The 22107-nt window shown below is 41.0% G+C and overlaps 1 protein-coding gene across 1 annotated transcript in view; it reads right to left on the bottom strand.

Moving 5' to 3' along the window:
- lekr1 (leucine, glutamate and lysine rich 1) overlaps positions 1-22107 on the bottom strand; it is a 71961-nt gene that overhangs the window by 43637 nt on the left and 6217 nt on the right. Inside the window, exon 3 of the mRNA XM_058634392.1 lies at positions 8714-9231. Coding sequence (XP_058490375.1) covers positions 8714-9231 — 518 coding nt within the window. The remainder of the gene's footprint in view (positions 1-8713; positions 9232-22107) is intronic.

Genomic DNA, 22107 nt, shown 5'->3' with positions numbered 1-22107 from the left:
TTTAATCAAGCAGTGTAATTTAAATAAGATGAAGGGATCCTGCTGGGGGATTTTCTGCATATTGCCCACATTCAAAAGCCCTGTATGCAATGAAAAACACCCCAGTGATGATAAAACAATGGCAGGTAACATTCTCTGTCACTGTTACTGCATAAGACAGTGGAAAGTGTCCAACACTAGCGTAATAACTGGTTTATAATTAAGACATCTGTGTTTATGGTTTACCTCGGCCACTGACATGACCCTGTTATTGATATTGATCAGCAGGTAATCTTTAGCTTTGTGTTTCATGGCAACTATTTCACATACACACCTCTTCTCATTTATTTAGCGACTGATCTGCTGTCGTAACCACAGATGTGCTAATAGGCAAAACAAACAGGCTCTCGAGTGTCACGCTGAATATCTCAAACAGCTCAGACAACCTCAAACAACCAGGAAACCGGTTATTAAAGTTTTTTGAGAGCCTCAGAAATAAAAAAGGTTTGGAAATAGATCAGTCGTTTTATCAGTGGTATCCAGAAACGGTTTTCTTTGTTTGTTTTATGTAGAGGGAAGACACAGATATCAAGTTGCCTAAGTGTGATTAATAGCGTCATCATTTGAAGGTAGTGAACAGCCATTTTATATTTCATGCAGTCATTTATCCAAGATTACAAATGGAGTTAGTGAAGTGGTTGGGGAAAAAATGTAAAGGCTAATATGTTGTATCCCACTTTCCTCTTTCAGAATTGCTTGATGAACAGAAACAGCTGAAAGGGGACATTTAAGAAGATTGTTATGTGTACATTTTAGGGTTAAAAGGATTAAGATTAAGTGTTTTAAGTGTGTTTTTTTTTTTTTACATATTTCTGTGAATGCAGTTGTGTTTTTCTACTTTTTAATGTGTAAATATGTACATGAAATATACTATCCTGATTCAATAAAGGCCACATGTTGGTAGGAACTTTGTGGGTGAGAATGGACTGGGCAAATGTGTGTCTCTGGTGATCCTGTGTGTGTGTGTGTGTGTGTACATGCGTGTACCATTTTCATGAGAGTGTGGCTTAGCTGACATGCTCCTGTCTGTGTTAATGTGAGAGTCAGACATTTCCGTGAGCATTTAATCCTGTCTATTTGTACGTTTGCCACTTGCTGACCAATTATGGCTGAGTGTGTGATCTTGCGTGCATGTGAAATGAGTGTGTTTGTGCGTGCGTGCCTTTGCGTTTGGCAGCTCAGACTCCCACTGTTCACCCATCTGTCCCCACCAGTCCCAAAGCAAGATCAGACAGAACGCTGCCGAGAGAGAGAGAGAGAGAGAGAGAGAGAGAGAGAGAGAGAATGGCCATTTGCGTGGATTCCGTGTGAGTGTGTGTGTGTATTTTGTATACAAATCTGTGTGTGCTCTGTGCACACGGGTTTGAGCTCCTGTTCCCAGGGTTGTGACTGTCAGTGGAATAACTAGCTAGCACGGTGCCAGCGAGTGCGTGCCAGATTAGAGTACCCCCTACCAGCAGCCCGAATCAACTGCCTCATCAGGACATCTCTCTCACACACACACACACACACACAGACACACACACACACACACACACACACACACACACACAGCGAGAGCAGACGTTACATGCACACACCAGCAGCGCTGATCTGCTAACCACAGTGTCATCACGACCGACCAAGTAAAAGATTATTTTTTTTTACGGGTGTGCATCTGTCAAAGTGTTTATGCGGTGTTGTGCTCCTTCATATTTGTTTGAGATTTGGGTTAAAGGTCAACTTTACAGAACAAACTGAACCTTCCAGACTGAGCACAAGATGTCTGTGTTCATCCCTCTACTAATACTTTTTGCTGTCCTTGTCTTTGGGATATTTTTCTGTTTTGCTTTTTAACAGATTGGACAAAATGTAGGTCTTTTTCCTCCTGTGTTTCAAAATGTACCAGTGACATGGTCCAGTTTGGAACGGTAAAGCCCTGGGTCAGGATTGTGTTTCGACTGTGTGCGAGTTCTGGCTTTTTCTTTTTTTTCTGTCATCATTAAAAGCGAGATAAAAGCTCCCCCAATATCAAAGTGTCATCTGCTCACTCACTGTGTGTGGGCACGTGTGTTGGGAGTTGAAAGAGTGTTTTGATCAACACCCTGGCAGGACATTCAAAGCAGAAAGTCATTTTTCTTAAGCCAAAAAGGGCCACAAACGGAACATGTTATACCCGTATATTATGACAACTAAGAAGAGGTACACTGACACGCACCGTGTACAATGTCATAGATGGTGTATGTGCAGCTTTCAAAGGTTTGTAAAATTAGAAGGCTGAAAAACATATTATGGGCTTGTCAAAGGCTGATTACATCTTTACGGATAACTTCATGCGCTTAAATTAGACCAGTCATTGCTTCATCAATGAACTGTAATCCTTTTCAAAAAAATGTTTTGTCTGTCTCTCTGACTGTGTGTGTGTGTGTGTGTGTGTTACCATGTCAGCAATAATGCCATAACAATGATAGTGATTATCATAACGACACTCACACATGCACAGACACATAATCAAGTGCAAGCACAATGAATTATAGCATATTATGACTAACTGCATTAGCTATAAGAATATGAAAATAAATATGTCCCCCAGCTTGTCAGTTTTAATTTAGATTCTGTGGAGCAATGCACCTCTGTTTCATTTGTATGTGTGGGTTGCTATGCTACTGCTCTAACATGTTGCTGGTGATGACCAAATAAACTTTGTCATACTACACCAACACACACACACACACACACCCACACATGAATACCATTACTTTTGTTTAGCTTGTTGTCATGAGCTCCATCATGAGCCACGAGAACTGAATAGAGGTCATCTTCTGCACCATCACAAGTGAAATACAACACACAGCAGCACTGAAGTGAGAGAGAGAGAGAGACTCTTTCTGTTTGATGTGCTAATGTGAACTTCAAGTTAAAGGCTATTTCTCTCTATACTCACTTCAAGTGACATATTATCTTACACATATACACACATGCATGCACACACGCACACACACAAACACCCTCTCTGCTATTCTTCTAGGGACACCACACTGACTTCCATTGAGTATAACCAAAGCATTATCCCTAAAGTTCCGCACACACACACGCATATGTAAATATACACATATACATACATATATATATATATATATATATATCATATCTCAGACAGTGAATCAAAACCAGATGAGTATATGACTATATTTACTGTAACTGACGTCCCTGTAACAAATGGAAGCTGTTTTATATATTTGTCTCTGCTTCACTTCTGCTCTTCCACCTGCAAACAGTCTTATCACTCTAACAATCAGCCCCAGGTGTCTCTCTCTCCCTCCCTCCCTCCCTCTCTGCCTGCCTCTGTGGGTGTGTGTGCACGCTCACCATTTTTATGATTCATTCTTCATAACTGCCAAGAGTAATTTTTGTTACTGTGCACAACAGTGATTATTTTATCAATTGCAGGTGTCTACAAAAGGCACACACACACACACACACACACACACACACACACACACACACACACACACACACACACACACACAAACACAAAAACACAAGCTGAAACAAATACAAACCCAAATACATTACATACTCAGATACAGAATCAGATACAGACAAAAACAAACTTATACCCAGACAAACTGTTTGGATCAGGGCTGGAAAAAAACAGCCAAGAGGAAGCGAGCAGCGCATATTAAATTCCCAGACACTTCTCTCAATTCTTTAAGCATGCGCAACACAGGCTTTATATTTTTCAACCTGTCTCATCAAAGTATACTTCTACCCATTGGTAATTATTGATTGATTATTGTCATTAACAGCAACTTGTTGTCATCAGTCTCTCATTCTCTTAACCGTCTTCCCTTTAACCCTGTGCATATCACAGACGACACGTTTGCGCAAGCGCACTTTGCATGACCGTAATTACGCGACAGTTTGTGCTATCTGAAAAAATTCCAACAGTTTCTAAAAGCTAAGAAATCAAAGCAAACATGTAGTTATTACAGTAATTTCACTCGCGCTGTTGCAGGAAACCGGTGAATCTGTGTCTTTGTCACCAGAGAGGAGAGAGTTGGAAAAACGCCTGTACATTGTTTCCATTTTTGGCCTGTTTTTGGACATTGAGACAAAGATTCAAACAAAATGTTATTTTAAAAATGATTTACATTTTATTTTTTCAGGCCCTTTCATTATTAAAATAACCAAAAAAAACAGACGGACATTTTGAGGCTTAGGTATTAAAGGGTTAAACACAAGTTAAGCAAATTGGTGGGCCATCTAAATGCATCTGTTGTGTTAACCACAGGTTGGTTTTTAGTTGGTTGGTCGGTGGTGGTGTTTAATGGCAGTTGGCATCCATAATGTTGCATTACTGCCTTGTTAACCACAGGTTGGTCACTTCTATTTTTTTTTTACTGGCCAAAAAACATCTGACTTTTGTTGGTAATGGGAGTAATACAATCAGATTTAACGTCTGGTTTAAATGTTCCATCTGATGTGGCTCTGTTCAGCACTTACAGATAAATGACACCTGGGTACGCAAATGAGGCCAGTGATGGCCAACTTTTTAAAATGTACATTAAGCAATTATCTTGATTGATGGAGTGGATGTCAGGTGTATATGTTGTCTATTTGTTTTTGAGAAAGTTTGGCAGCACTTGTGTGTTTATGGACATCTCAAAAGATGTTAAAAAAAACTCCAAATATAACACATGCCTCTTTTTCTCACCCTCTCTCCATTTCTTCCTTTCTTTCAAATAAAAAATGTCTCCAGCTCATCTGTGTTTGAACTTGTCTAGTAGATGACATTTTAAAATAGGGTTTAATTGCACTTTGCACATTACTACCCTTCACCTTGCTTTCAACTGTCATACATCTTTCCTACACACACACACACACACACACACACACACACACACACACACACACACAGAGACACACACCCTCTTCTATCATGTCTTGAACACACACAGACCCCATCTGACGGGTGACATTTTCAGGTTTGATTTGTGTGTTGCCATTAAGCCATTAGTCACGAGTCGCACACACATTAGCCCATCCACTTCTCCCATGTTGTCGGACCTTCACACGATCAATCGGCTCAGTAACGTATAAGAAAATAAATAAAAAGGTGAAAAACCTGTGAAGGAGGACGTTGTTAGTTGCTGTACGTGCAGGGGGTGGATCACAGTAAGGACGTCTACTAGCCAGCTACAAATATTCACATATAGAAAATCCATCTTCCTTTCATGGTGAAAACATGGTGGGAGGTCAATAATAAACATATTTCACTGAAAAGTCACACATGCTATTTTGTGGCTGTGTAGCCAGCCATTCACAAAATCCTCATTAACTGTCTTTTGCCATTAAATCTGATTATTACCAAATGTATGAGCTAGGGATAGAAATTAGTATTGGTCAGTATCGGTAATCCTATATATCGCATGCTTCACTAGGCAAGGACTGTACAAATTCTGCATAGTTCATCGGTAGATACTTGAGTTTTCTGATATCGGTATCAGATACAAAAGTGGTATCGTCCCACCCCTAGTATGAGCGATGCAATATAACTGCAGAACAATGAGGCAAATGGTGAAAGATTGAATAAAGACACAGTAATAGTCAAGATACTGTAAGAGGAAAAGAGAAATCCAAGAGAATCCACTGCTGGCAGTCCACACAGCTCTGACCTCCTGACCCACACTTGACCCAAAGGCTCCAGAGTGAGACTGTGCTCATTGTGTATTTGAGTGTGTGTGTTTAAAGAGGCTGTTTATGAGAGATAATCAGCTTACATTTCACCAGTTAATGGATTGTTCTGCTGGTCGATAACAACATACAGGCCTCTGGAAAAGCAGCCACATATAAACATAGTGTTTCGGCTATTGACTGCACATGCAAGTACACGCAAACACTGCAAATGTTAAAGCAAATTATCCAATAAGGTCAAATCCATAGTGTATTTTCTTTTCCCAAGTCCTTCTCTCATTCACCCATTCACTCTTTACAGGACATTCAGTTTCATTTGTAGAGGACAGTGAATTATGGTTTTGAAAATAAAGGCACTGTCTGTGACCACTTTACTGCAAAGTGCACTAATTACTGTTAGTTCCTAAGGCCAAATGAATAGAATACACCCAGTGGACCACACTATCAAAACCTCCACAAGAGAACATGATAACTTTCAGCAAACAATCCCATAATGAGATATAATCCATTTTAAACTACATCTGTCAGTGACAGTGATGATATACATTTAAATAATTTACTAAATCCAAAACCTCAATTTACTGCTCACCAACCACATGTGGTCTACTGGGAGCAGTTTCTACTTTATTAGCTTGGGTCAAATTTCGGACAGTCACCTCTACTGACCTGAAACAAATCAAAATAAGTTTGTCAGTAGTCTTAAATGAAAATACAGTGTTGTCATGCATTTAAAATGATTCCTTGTGGTCTATTTTTATGTGGCACCAACTGTTGACCCAAGACTTCCACTCACACATGATGGTATTGATTATTTTTAACAATAACTCTGGAGCTCATGCTGTAAAAATCTGTAAACCTCGAAATACCATAACGACAAAGCAACGTAGTAACAAAGAAAAGCATCCTGTCTTCTCAACTATGTGGACGATGGGAAAATGTTACCCCTTATAACTGGAGAACCCTCATATTCTGTTGTTTACAACATTTTCTTAAAGGTCATCATGTTATCTGTGTTATTTGTGGTGTACAATGGGAGTGAATCTGTGGATGTGTGTGTGGGGAGAGTTGTGTGGATACATGGTAACTTATACCCTTCAGTGTCTAGGGTTTCAGAATAGCGTCACTGTTTTTATTTCAACAAGACAGTCCTTAGATGCTCTGGATTATTCATAACATTCTCATGAGTCATGGTAAATCAGCATATTCTACATACAGAAATGTAATTTGGCCTTAGATGGCTGTTTGATTACAGACACCTGCTATTTGATTATCAACATTTTAAAGCTTTTTCTGAGTTTAGGGCTAAGATTTAAATTGCAGTTAACCCTTCTGTTACCTATCCTTTCATCGCCGACAGAATTTGGCATGCGTACTTTCTCATTACTCCTAGACTGTTTGTGATATCTAAAAAAAAAAAAAAAAAACTATGGACTGGCCATCTGTCCAGGGTGTGACCACGCCTTTCACCCTATGTCAGACAAGAATCACCAGCTTCTCAGTACCGTAACTCCTAAATGGTTGAATAACTGCCAGATATTGAAAATGAAAGTTATCGTGGAAAAAGGAGCAGAAAGGGGCCGATGGTGGTGGTCCTTATGAACACAGCATGAGAAGGATAGCTGTACAAACCTGTGTGTGTGTGTGAATGTGGCTTAACTGATAAACACGCACACAAGCTAAAAATATTACAGATGAACAACATGGGAATCAAACTGTTCTTTTGTGTGGTATACACCTTAAGTTCATTTTTCAAATAAGTGAGATGTTTTGCTATTGTGCTTGTGATACATAAGGTTACTCTGACGTTGGCAACCTCAGCTAATAGCTGTCATATGACACGTATTTCCTAATCTCCAAGAATAGCTACGAACAGCCCTAGAGAACAGGCCAGAGCCTGTTGCATTCACCTGAGGTACAAGACAGAAATAGAAAAAAAAAAGTTGGCACAGTAATAAAGAGGAAGGGGACAAGCAGCGCCCGTTCTTTCATCTCTCACATGCCTCATGTTTCTGTTACATTCTTGTGTCTGTCGATTGCTTTTAATGGAGACTATATTTGTTCCACTCCGTTATCACCCTGTTGTCTAAAGACGGAAAACAGTTTCTCTGCTGCCCTCTATTACAATTTACAATAGCGATTTACCCGTACAATCGTGAGTAACTGCACCTGCTCAATACACGAGAGTCTTTGACCTGCGTCTTCCCTCGATACAAAACCCTGTAGAAAATCTCTGCCACTTTATTCAGAACAAGAGAATAGAAAAACAGAAAGGAGAGCAGACTCTCACTGTGAGGCTGCATGAACAAGTAATAGAGAAAGAAGGAGAAAGAGGGCAGGACTGAAGGTAAACCAGCTTTGTGTTTGTGTATAGAGTGTTGTTAAACTGTTGTTCTGCTCCCCAGAATATCAGAGCAGAAAATGTGACATGATTAGTGGCCTAATTTTAAACACTTTTTTGACCACTCAAATTTGACATGGTGGTTATTTTTATCGCTTTACATGAGCCCATGAATAGACAAGGCCGTCCTAGAGATGGGTACACTACATGACAACGTGCCAAAAGCAAAAACTATTTACAAGAAGTCAAAAAATACATTTCCCCTTTTGGGAAAACATTTGTACATCGATTTCTACTAAATTTAGGCAAAAAAAGACTTTGTCACTTCTCTGATAAAATGAGACTATAAAATTACTATATTCACAAGCACAATTTTAATATTGATGAGTAACTATTGTGCTCTTCCTTTATTGTTACCTGATTCAGTGCTAAATGAATAAACACTATTAAACACAGCTGATTAAAAGTCAGAGAGATTATACTACTATGCAGCACAAACAGAACACGCACCAACAAGCAGAATAATACATGTCTGATTTATCCGAGTGTGTTTGTGTGTTAACAGCATGACTCACTAGATAATTACACACGTGAATGTTGGCATAAGAGATTATTTCACACCAGGAACAAGAAACACAGACAAACAAATACACACCTCACCTGTGTTCCAGTTGTCGGAGGTATTTTCTCAGCTCATCTAAATTTTTATTGGCCTTTTGAAGTGCGTCACTCAGAACTTTCTCCCTCTCCTCACTCTTCCTTTCCAGCTCATCCCTCTGTTTCCTCAGTCTCTTCTCCTCTACGTCTCCCAGTTCTTTCCGAAGTTGCTTCTCCTTCTCATCGATGATTTTCTTATGGTCCTCCTCCATCGCTCTCCTCTTCTTCTCGAACTCCTCTCTCAGAAACTTCTCTGCATCTCTGTTCTTCTTTTCCAGCTCTTCCTTCATGCTGTTCTTTTTCTTTTCTGCTTTTATCTGCACCTCCAGGTTTAGTGACCTCTCCCACTCCACCCTGCCCATCTCCAGTGCCTCTCGCTGGGCCTTCTCTCTCTGAGCCGTCTCTCTCAGGTCCTGGAGCTCCATCTCCAGCTGAGCCAGTCGGGTGTTCAGCTGATGGAACTCGTGATATATGAGGTAGCTTACACCGCAATATTGGCACACTGTATCACTCCGCTCCATCTGTGGGTAAAACAATTAGTTTCAATATTTAATGAACAATAATTAGATTTTAACTACAAAATTAATCTTTCACGGTTTGGCAGTAATTCCTTTGTTTTCTTCCTTCCTTGTTTCCTGTTGTTTCATATTAATCCCTAGTTTATCTGTTGTTCTGTGTGTGTGTGTGTGTGTGTGTGAAACACTGACCTTATTAGGACCAGTTGTCCTCGTGAAGACCAAAACCTGGTCCTAATGTGGCAGTACTTAATTTTTGATGAAGTTTAGCGCTAAGATTTTTTGTGGTTAGGTTAAGGTTGGGATTAGGAATTACCTGGCAATGATTAAGCTTGGCATTTAGTTATTAAGTTTAGGGGCCACATAGTTGGTGTAGTGGTTAGCACTCTTTGCAGCATGAAGACTCGGGTTCGAGAACCGGTCGGAAACAAGGGCCTTTCTGCATGGAGTTTGCATGTTCTCCCCGTGTGTGTGTGTGTTTTCTAAGGGTTCTCCGGCTTCCTCCCACAGTCCAAAAACAACATATGGGGATTAGGTACATTGGACACTCTAAATTGACCGTAGGTGAGAGTGAATGGTTGTTTGTCTTTATGTGGCCCTGTGGTGGACTGGCGACCTGTCCAGGGATGGATGGATGGTTAAGTTTAGAGCAAGGGGCTAGGAAATGCATTATATATCTATGAGTGTCCTCACTAAGAATGCTGTACAAGAATGTGTGTGCATGAGAGAGAGAGAGCTGAGGCACAGTTCCACCCTCGGGTCATTTTAACTGTAATGCCCCTTGTTGTCTGTCTTCATGACTACCTCACTCACTCACAGAAAGAGCTACACACCATGCGCACACACACACGCACACGCGCACACACACACACGAAAACATTGTCCTCCCACCCGTGTTCACCCTTAACCAACACAATACATGCTTAACTCTAACCCAAACCACATTCAACTCTGCACCTAAAACAACATCCGTCCACCGAGTGTCCTCACATTCATACAATTGGGCACAAACACATTCAAAATCAGAGGTTAGTTATAATGGTTACAGACAGAAAACACACACACCCACACACATACAAGCACAAACATGTACATGGGCACAAACAAAAGACACAGACACAGACAAACACATACAAAGGCAAATTTACTTGCATAAGCATCTTCAGACAGACAAACTCACACAGTCATTCACTCTTACAATACACACACGAACACACAGACATGAGCACACACACACACACACACACACAAACCCTGAGGGCAGAACGTCTGCGCCGGCAGTCAGTTGTGTGCTCTCGTGACTGCATTTGGCCCCGTGGGGCGACCCCATGTCCTGAGCACTGACACGTTCACTTAGCACTCAAACCACAAAACTAGCCCCTCCACATGCTCACACATACAGACACGCACACACACTCACTTACACACACACACACACACACACACACACACACGCACGCACACAGACTAGAATACCTGAGAGAAGAAGCAGAGAAGAGAGACGGAGGTTTGAATGAAACAATGATGTAAGAAAGTAAAACGGAGCAGGAATGATGGAGAGGGGGAAAAGGGAACTTGTTGTCATTTAAATGTTTAATGGCAGCATCACCAAACCTCTTTGTCCTCTAGTGCTCGCTTCATTTCTATGGCTCCCCTTGTGTGTCTTCTGTCTCTCTTTTTTCACCCTCTGTCACTTGATTGACTCCATTAGCAGACTGGACTGCTGCCAAATACAGTTTAAAACGTTCATTTTAGAAGTAGAGCAGCTCTTACATTTACACTGCACTGGTTCAATTTATCTGATGGTGATGGTGATTTTTTCTATCGAGTCTATCGAAAAGAGCTTATTATGACATTAACGTGCCATGTGTAACTAACGCCTCAGAGTGTACATCAGTGATGTGTGTGTGTGTGTGTGACAAAGCACCATCACATGTGTCAGCTACACCCAACAGGTACCAAGGCTGCTCTGAGTGAGGGTGAAACCCTCCACAGTCCATGTTATCACCAGTGCCTTCATGCTCCATCAATTAAACATGGGGTTATTACCTTTCGCCTGACGTGAAACACTTAGGAGGGGTGGAGCAGGTGCAGGCGAGGGGCGACATCAGGGTGGGGATATTTTGTGGGTGGTTGGTGTCTTGCCAGGATGAGCAATAATTAATTTATGTGATGTCTTTTTAGCTCCCTTACTGTCTGGGTGTGTGTCGTTGTCTCGTGTACCGTGGGCAGAGGAAGAACGCAAGGCAGACGAGACATACAGAGGATCTAATTTTCCCCACTTTGACGTCTCTCCTTAAAAAAAAAAAAACCTCCACCTCACTTTGCACCCAAAATGTTTCCATAATCTTTCACTACCTCCTTTTTCCCTCCCGTTTGCCCCCCCTCTCCTTCCTCCTTCTTTTCCAAAACCAAACTGCACTTGATCTCCCTCTCCACAGCTTCCCTCTCTTGCTCGTATACCTCCGCCTCCTCAGCTACAGCTGCCGTGACCCATCTGGCTCATCAAAACACCAGAAGTGGGTCACTGTCATGAACACGGACCCCTCGTGATACATGCAGACATAGACACACACAAAGTCCACACCCCCTCGCCCACATACGCTCACCAAAACATGCATACGTGACCAAAATCCGACCAAACAGGCATGCAGCACACACAACTATTATAGCAAACACACACTGAAGTCCTGTAATATGTGTTTCCCAGCAGATATGCACACATGCAGTACATATAAAACACAGCACTGAATACGTTTTTTTGTTTGTCATACAGCTCAGATAATATTTGCTTTCTTCACAGTGAATGCAGGGTAAAAATATCATCTCCTTTATTCAAGTCTTTGGTGTTACTATTAATCCATTTAAAATGCCAGCATTTCTTGAATTTCTAAACACATTTTAAAACCCCCTCTCCTTCGTCTTGTGAACTGCAGGTTTTCAGTTAACATCAGCCACAGATGCTTGGCCAAAATCTGACAAAAACACCAAAATGATTTGTCCCTTAATCTTATTTATCAGATGAAAGGTCAAAGCCTTTAATGAGGCAGAGATGGTGAGCCGACTGCACACAGCAGACAGAGACAGAAGTGTAGACCAGAACAGATCTTCACAAACAGGCAGACTAAACAATTTATTCCTGTTGATCCTCAGAACATGAAAAACCTGAATTCCTCTACGTAATTTTGAGGAGAAGGGAGATTAGAGAAACACTAACAAATGCAGTCAAAGAAGCACAGACGAGATGCTATGTTTTTGGGTGCATAGAGGATTAAAGGCATTAGGATTAGTTTTAATCAAGTGATATGATGATGACATCATATCTACATCCTTCTCAACTCCTTTTTTTCCCCCGCCTGACTCTCTCTCATTCAATCTAACAAATGCTTTTCTCTGTCTGTCTGCTAGGTTCTCTATTCTGTCTGTGTGTGAAATCACAGACACGAGAGATCATGCAAGCATTTAAGAAGGGATTAAGTGGTGAAGGGACTTATCCATGTTATTTTCCTAAATTATTTTCTGTTTTGGACTGTGACAGTGTGATCGTGGAGAGAGTATGTGTCTGGGTGCATCCTTGCGTTCTCGGCGTTGCGTGTCAAAATGACATGTTTTTGTCATTTTTTGTGCACATGTGAGATATTCCCCCCCACACACACACACACACACTTTCACCCCGCTTGATGTGTGTGTGACAGAGGGACGGCACTTCGTGACTGTGGCTTTGTTGATTTTGTGCCACGATAAAGACCCCCTGTGGTGCCTAGTGTAGTGAGAGCCAACATTAAGCTTCCACTCATCTGGACCCCATGGCGTAACCACGCATCACATGACAAGTGTGTGTGAGTTCATGAGCGAGTGCACGAGTATAGAACTGGACTTGTGTGTGAAAATGTGCGTGTATGTGTGACCTCCTCGACCATGGCACACTGTGTGTGAATGTATGAGGAGGAGGGAAAGGGTGGAGAAGCAGTGATCACAAGGGACAGACAAAAGGAAGTGCAAGAGGGGGACAGGGGCGTGTAGTATCAGAGAGGAGAACGAAGAGCGGGACAACGCATCAGGTCAACACTGTGCTGTGGTGGATGGATGAATCACAGTGTGTGAGATGGTCATTGTCTGGGTTGTGTGGGTCTGTGTGGAGGAGTTATACTGAGGAATCCACAGTCAATCACTGACATGTGCATGCAGACAGCAGACATTAGCAGGTCAGGGTAAAGCCAGCAGAGCAGACAACCATGTGTTGGATGGGACGCTTGAGCCAGAGGGATAGTAAAAACAAATGGTTACTGTCATAAAACTAAGGCATGGTGGTGATATTATCCATGGTTGCATGTGTATCGCTTGACTGGCTGTCCTCACGTTTACACGTCCTCTCTTCCCTTGCCCTCCCTTTCCTCACCTCACTTGCTCCTTCGCGTGGAAGCAGGGAAAGGGCAGTGGCAGGGAAAGAAATCACCTATGGCTGCCTCGACCAGCTCTTGGCCACGCATCACATCACATCCAAACACAGGGCGAGGCATAAGACGACACGGCACACCATGGCATGGCGTGACACGGCACAGCTCGGCACAGACAAAAAATTTTGCCTGATGTGCTGACAGCAGGCAAAGGACTGGCTGCACTATTCATTTTGTTTTAGCCGTGTGAAAACTGGCTAATCTGTCTGTATGTCCTGGGCAATACCACATGAACCTAAGACAGAACCACTAAATTTCAAAAATGAAATTATTCAATAACTGTGAATAAATTTGAAAACTAAATTTGAAATTGAGAATAAACTTGCTGTACCATTGTTGTAACCATTTCAATTTAACATCTCTTTTGACTGGTGCAGTACCCGCATCTCAGGCTTCAACTGACTCAACATCACATACATGGCACATTGCCTTGTTTATCCTCACTCTATAGCAGGACTGTCTTTAGGCATGCAGAGGCAGCTTGTTTAAGGATCTGTTGCATTTCTAACAATATCTCATCCACACACTGCTAAAGTCAACCTAAGCCACCTGCCAAGTTTGAAGCCTGTCAAGGAATCAGTTGGACAGTTTTGTGAGTTACAGACAGACAGACGTTCCTTGAATCAATACGTTTCTTGTATACAGCTCATTTAATGCTGTATATTAATTTTCCTCACCATGTCTCGCATGTGTGAGCTCCCCCCCCCCCCCCCCCCCCCAAAGCCGTGGTATAGTTATACAACCGGTAGATCTGTCATCCTCAAAATTTAGGACCACTGGAAAGTCTCATCTACCCACACAACACAAAGACAGAAAATAGCAGCAGAGGGAAATCAATTACGTATCTTCAGTTCAGTAAAGGAGACCAGCTGTTTGCCAATAGACCAATTTAAAAGCAACATTAACTATTTTTCTTAAAAGCTTCACAATCATTTTTGATGCACTGCACCTTAGAGCTCAACACACTGCAACTTGAAGGAAAATACATACATTTTCAAATACAAACAACACCATCACAGCTAAACCAAGTGAAAACAAACATAGCTTGTGCACATGAGAGAATAGAAGAAAATGAAAATGATCAACATGCTGTTAAATAATGACCTAACTGGAATGATTTGAATAACTTAAATTACACAAGTAACATATATTATCTTCAAATAATACAAGGGTTTTGTTCTGTCATGACCACTCGCTGATCTAAAAAGCTGCTTTAATGACCTCTCAAATGCAAAAATGGGTTGTGCAAAAACTTCTTAAATTAAAAGAGGACAACGCTGAAATTACAGTTATTAGTGCTGCTTTTAAGAAAGATGATTAAAGTGGAGTCATAACTCTAGCAAAGCAGACTCAAGGTTAAAAGCATGGTTGTCATCACAAACAATAGTTTATAACTCAGTTCACATCTGGAAAGCAGTGTTTTTGTTTTGTTATTTTTTGTTTGTTTTTTATTAGCTCAAACTCTGAGCCGCTCTCTACATTTACAGGTGTTAAGTTAATCAATAGTAAATAAATGGTATATAGTACTTCCTGTTGTACGACACGTCCCTCAGCCTGCAGTGGTGTACATCTGTGTATATCTATGGTCTGTTTTCAAAGATTTTAAGTTAAGCTAAATTCAGGGCTATTCATGTCTTACATCACCCTATCTGGGTGATCAGTAATGACCAGTTTACTGCACATCACCCCTTATTTAAACTCATGCAGTTCACATTTTTATTCCTGGGATCTTTCGTGGCCTGACTCTAAATCAATAAAACCAGTTACCTGCTTTAATTTTGCAACTGAGCGTTTATATAATTGAATTTGTTTTATTATCATTTATTTTAATGACAGAGTGTGGGTTTGAAAGCCAGACTGAGTGCAGTCATAAAGGGTGAAAGCAGGACAGCAGCAGCCAGTGCATAAAAAATGAGCTAGAGAGGGAAGGGGGAGAAAAGTCTGTTACATTAATCAGAGTAAGCAGACAACACATGTGCTTCCGTTAGCCCCACTAGACCACGCAGCTTGGCACAACATGGCACGGCACACTAAGCCAAGAGAGGCCAGAGGAGGTTACACAGGCTGAAGTGAGGGTGTGTGTGTGTGTTTGTGTGTGTGCATGCGCACGCCTGTCTTTCTTGTGAATAATACCATCTTGATTTTGACTTGATTTTCCTTTCATGTTCTTCATTTGCAGTTTAAACTAAGGTGGAAGCTCTATAGATGGCATTCTGCCTGACTAGATGAACGTCAGTGGAGCGAAGACAACTGCAACCTCATTTAACCTTCGGTAGCAAGAGAAGACAAGTGCCATTGCCTGCAGTGTTTAACTGATTCAGACCCTTGAGTTGAATGAATGAATAAAAACAGCCACAACTGAATATAGTTTGACAGAACAAATCAAGGCAGATATTTATATTAATTTGTATTTTCATTTATTATAACTAGGAATTATGATTAAATATCCCCTTGCCAAGACTGGTAGTAGGACATATAATAGGGTTATGGACACACAACAATAACCTATAAAAATTCAAAAGCTATCACAATATTGATAAAATACTCAAATCAAATACAGAATAATGAAATACATACAAAATCAACAAGGAAGTTCTTTCTTTGCTAATTTTTCGCTAAAAACTATACAAAAAACAAACCAGTGAAAATGTCTGCAATGTATGAAAATAACTTGGTCATATTTAATGTTATAAATAATTTAATGAAAGGTTTATAAATCAGGTTTTTAAGTTAATGGTTTTGGTTTCAGGGCTGGACTGTCTGAACACCCAATTAATTTGTCTCTTCCAAAATCCACTTCCTCAGTGGCTGCCAAGGAAACATCACATAATAAAGAACCAGTGACCTTATCATGACCTCGGGATTATCATGCAATATTGTCACTTTGTATTACCAGGCCCGAGACAACACCCGTGACAGTATTGCTCAATAATCCCCCCGCTGTCTCTCAGTCATTACTGCAGATCAGCATTCACCTGATGAAACCTCCACTCCCTCCCTCATGTAATCTCTCTATATCTCAATCTCTCTCTTCCCCCGGATTTAGGAAAACCAACTGAAAAGGGGCAGGAAAGGTAAGGGGTGGAACAGGAAAAACAGCCAAAGAGGAGGAAAAAGGAGGAGGAGGATGAAGAGGGAGGAGGAGGATGGAAACAAAGTCTGAGATACACTGATTAGAGTGAGCAGACAACACATGTGCTCCCACTATCCAGCAACCTCCCGAGGTCTGACAAGCAAGCAGGGAAGGGTGTGTCTAGTATGAAACTATCCATTATTCAAAAAGGGGAAAAATGAAGTAATGAGACAGTAGGACAGAGAAAGAAAGAGAAACGGAGGAATATGTAGGACTGTGGATCTCCCTGGGACACAAGGCTCCTCTGTCCTCCCCTGTTTTCCTTCAGAAGATTTTGCTCAGCTCACATTAAAAATGGATGGATGAAGGGAGGCAGAGGAAGAGCAGGAGCAGTTAAGTGCCTTCAGTCATCAGTTGTACACACTAAAAGAAGGCTAGTCAGGACTTTGTGTGTTGATTTTAAAGAGATTAAAGTTTGTTTGCTTGTTTTTTTAATAAGGCCTAGTGGCTGTAAGTATCTGAGGAAGAGTAAGCTCTCTGGCAAACAAACTTCACATATTGACAAGAATATTTAATTGCTCTTACATCAACCAGCTCATCTCTGGTGAGGTGTTCATAAAACTCACTGAACCACTGAACCACATCAATCCTTTGTTTATAGCCATGCGAGGCACCGTGGTGCAGACCTCTGAGGGCAGTGCATGCCTGTTACGACCTGGGGAAAAGTGAGGGATAAGGGTGGGGTACAAATTCTGATGAAGCAAATGTAAAAAAGATAAAAAAAAGTGGTGTCTTTATTTTACAAAAAACAATTAAAGTATTCCAAATAATAACAAAAGGCTTCAAAAAATCAGGGATTAACTAAGAAACACAACTAAACCAAAAGTATCACACTGATCACAGCTCACGTAGGTCAACTGACACAGTGTGATGGTCCTGCCCTGTGTTAATGCTCTGCCTGACAAGGGTCAGTGAAGGCAGGTGTGCAGGTAGGAAAACAAACAACAAATCCGCACAGCACAATAACAATGGCCAACAAGGCAGAGCAGAGGCGTTTATGAGCAGTGCACAACTGATGCTTCAAACTGCTAGAGTGCTTGGAACTGTACAGAGAAAGAATATAGTCTGGGGAAGCAGGGAATCAACAAGTAGAAGATTACTTACTAGTATTAGATGCATACCGTAGCTACATTAGAATCTAGTCTTTATTCTATATTCTTACTGTCAGGTACTGATGCAGTGTTTATATTTTCACAGAATGGTGGCTAGAGATGTTCTGTCACAATATCACTTGAGGATAAAGTATTTTTTGGAATCTTAGTCATAGATAATTAAACCAGGGTTTGTTTTTGTTTTCCAAATACTCACAAATACTTTTATTTACACATTTGTTTTTTCCCCACAACTCACACATCCAATAAGCTAAAGTAGTAAGAGAGATGACTCAGGGATTAGGGAAGTCTCTGTCTCAAACAGTGTGTGATAAAGCTTACAATTTAATTTACTGTGTGACTTTTCTTTTTTTTTTAATTACTCCATTAAATCTCCTCTCCTAGAATCCAGAACCATGTGATCATCTCTGAGGTCTTTTCGAGCTCTTTATAAAGACACATTTTGCTCAGAGAAGTCTTCCTTCAGATGTGTCCATATCACCACAGCAGGCGCTTAGTTACAAAATCTAGGGCACAACCAAGTGCCCAATTTCGGAACCTTAACAGGCAACGTGGTGCTGTCGGCAATGACGTCATTTATAGTGTGTGCACTTTAACCAGGGTTGCATCATGACAGCCTACTGGCTAAAGTACGAATAGACAGTATACAGTATGGTCACACAGTTTCTGCTAACACAGCTGCAGGTAAAACTGATGAAACAAAGGAGACAGGATACAAACCAGACACCAGCCTCACAGTCTGTCATTTCATCTGAATGCTACTCATATTGTTGTGTCTTTAAAAACTAATGTTTAAAAAGGAAAACTGCAAACCATGTCTGAAATCAGTGGCTGTCACAGACATACTTGTTTCACCATATGCAAACTAACCATCACACAAAAGCACAATAAGCACAGTCATTCAGGGGAAAAGGTGAATCCCAACAAGACAAGTACAACTCTGTTTCCAGTTACTTCACACAATGGGACCAAGTGAAGTGTTGGAAAAATATAGATTTAAACAAAATGTCTGTATTAACTGCCAATAAAACACTGGAGTCAAACAGATCTGCCCAGATTTACTTTACAGTTACTTTAGTACAAGCACAACACAAATTATCATCAAATGAGTCATAAGTCAGTCAGATGTGATGGCAGTCTGCCTTCACCTTTTGCTACACCGAATAAGTATAGTGATTGTATTATTTAACCCCTTAACTATACAATTAAGGGATGCAAGTGTGAGCGAAACCTGTCAGTACATCAGGGCCCTACAGTACAGTGTCTCTGCTCTGTTAGCCTTCTCCATAAAGCCACACCCACCTCCCATAGAAAGAGAGAGAATAGGAGGAGGAGAATCACATGATGCTGAGAATCTGGAGTAGGGATGACAGCCTCAGGCTGGAACACACTATAATGTCAATTCATAGGCTAAGAAAAATGAGTACCCCCACTGGTGTGTTGTGTGTGTTTATGTGGCCCGAGGAAGGCAGGTAAACACAAGCGTTTTTAAAGTAGCTAGTAGTCTATTATCTCCTGAGTGTTAGAAGTGTGTATGTCTGCAGTTATGAAAAGAAACAACAACGTTTAACAGCATGTGAGGGAACGATCTGTGTACTTTTACTTAACTTCTCTCTGTGAGGTTTTAGGGTTCAGGTTATAATTAGGTTCAAGGGTTAGGCAGTTGTGATGGTTAAGGTTAGGGTTTGGGGCTAGGGATGTCTATGATGTGTCCTCACTAAGAGGACAAAACAAGTTTCTGTGAGAGAGAGAGAAAATCTCATTATTTTTTTCTGGTCTCATTCTCCTCATTGATTCTCTCTGAAGAAAATGACATAGAGACCTTTCACTTTTCCCTCATGCACACACAGTGGGATTGCACCCTATTCTGTCTCTGCCTCCCAGTCTTCACACGCTCTCTCATTATCGCCAAAGTGAACGTCTTGTCCTGTTACACTGTGTTTCTAAGCCCTTCACATACCACAACATTAGAGAAGTTAACAGGGTGTATTGTCCTTCCTGTCTTTGTCTCCTCACCGTTACTCTCCGTCTCTCTCTCTGCATGTGCTTCTCACTCATTCTCTCTCTCTCTCTCTCTCTCTCTCTCTCTCTCTCACCCTCTCTCAGTCTCTGTCTCTCCAGTGAACGTCTTGTCCTGTTACACTGTGTGTTTGAGTTTGTCTCGGGCTGTGACACTTGAGAGGTGACTAGGGAGTATCAGCAGCTCGTGGGGAACAAGAGGTGCTCAGCAGCTGCATAAAAAAGCCTGTGGTGCACTCTGCTCAGTGCTGCACTTAAAACAACTCGTCCTTCAGCCACATTTGGACCGTAACACTGTGCTTTAAGAAAGAGGTACCCAACTCCTGTGTCCAACAACTTGGAGAGAAACAGACAAAATGTTTGTGCCTTATTAGGGCTGACAGTGGCAGTGCGTCGCATTGTCCAGTCAAATGACTGCAAGCATATCATTCATGTAGAGACCATGACAACATGAGCAAAATATTCCATGTCTCACATTATTATTGTCTAAAGAGAAGACAATGTATTTTCTGATTTTGTCAATATAACCATATGAACTACAGAGCATTAAAGTATGTTCCATGTGGGGCCATAACCTAACTGCAGCTTCATTACTATAATGCACGCTCACAAGGGCTCGAGACAGCCGTGCGCGAAAATCCTGGGCTGTGGCCAGAATCGTGACTGAGGGGAGACTGCAGTATTTTACTCAAGGATAAGAGACACTTGATGAGGTAATTAAAGTAACACTCTTGCTATGTGTCTGGCGGGTTGCGCTTCATAAAACTTTCTTTTGCTTTGTGTGCATTTGTGAGGTTTCCGAGTCTGACTCACTACTCACTGCTCACTGATGTTTACCTGGGGCATACAGGAGCCCACACAAGGACATCCTTGAGTTTTTCACTGAAAAGTTGGCCATGTAAGTCAGTGAAATTTAAAGACTAATGATTAATGCATGAAAAATCTTACATACAGCCATAAAGTACAAACACTTTGTTACTGTACTGAAGTACAAAATTCAAGTATTTGTACTTTGTTTTTCTAGCAACTTTCTAACAAACTATCTTTGTTACGACCACATAAAATCAGAAGAGTTGGTAATGGAATGTATTTAAATAGAGCTTTTTTAGTCTTGATGAGCTGCTTTACACTACAGTTTTGCCATTCACCCATTCACATATCTTCCATACCCATGCACATGCTGCAACATGGGGTTGCAGCAAGTGTCTTGCGCAAGGACACTAGCAGTGTCCTAGACTAGCAGAGCCAGGAATTTAACCCACAACCTTCCAGTTGAAAGACAGCTCGCTCTATCACTGAGCTACGATGGCTCAATCCTAACTCCTCACTTTAAAAAAAAAAAACTGAAGTACATTTTATATCAGAAAATTACTTTTGATACTTGAAGTACAGTAAATGTCATATACTTTAAGACTTTTACTTATATATAAAATATTATAAAAAATGACTTCAACTTCTACTGAAGTCATTTTCTGACCAGATACTTTTAGGTACTTTATACAAGACTGCATGCTGCCCTTTTAACAACCTACTGTATGTCACATTGTGATAAACACTTGGATTCCTGGATCCCCTAAATAAAAGCTGCATCAAGAAGCTCATCCAGTTTCAAAAACCACTGGAGGAATCACATATGCCAACGATTATCTCCTTCACAGCAAAGGCTAAAAGACGACATAAATTACAGCAAAATAAAACGTCTGGGCAGCGTTTTTAGTATCTGATAAACGTTCATTTCATCTTCCCAATTGCACCTTCAGCAACACTCCAATGTCAATTCAGTGCTATTTTTAGTCCGACCACCTGCTTACAGAAGCATGTTTGGGTTGACTTTCAATCCTTAAACCATCAGTGAAACGTGGGAGTAATAATGCTCTTGGGTCCCTGAATAATAACTGCTAATGTGCCCTCGAGAAAGCCAAAGAAAGAGACCTGAGAGGAAGTAAAAGTGTGCTCACATTACACTGGGTGAAACTTTGAAGCCACACAGCATTCTCTGCATATTTGAAATACAGTCTGCTTACAGTCTAAAATGTTCAGCATTAAAATACATAAACTTAGAGAGGGGAAAAAATGAATTAAACAGCTCCCTACCCTCCCACTAAGCTCAGACGCACAATGTGACAACTGGCAAACAAATACGCAAAGAACAGAACACAGG

Source organism: Solea solea, chromosome 7, assembly GCF_958295425.1.
Source record: "Solea solea chromosome 7, fSolSol10.1, whole genome shotgun sequence".
Lineage (NCBI taxonomy): Eukaryota > Metazoa > Chordata > Actinopteri > Pleuronectiformes > Soleidae > Solea > Solea solea.
This window is presented reverse-complemented; position numbering and strand designations above follow the sequence as displayed.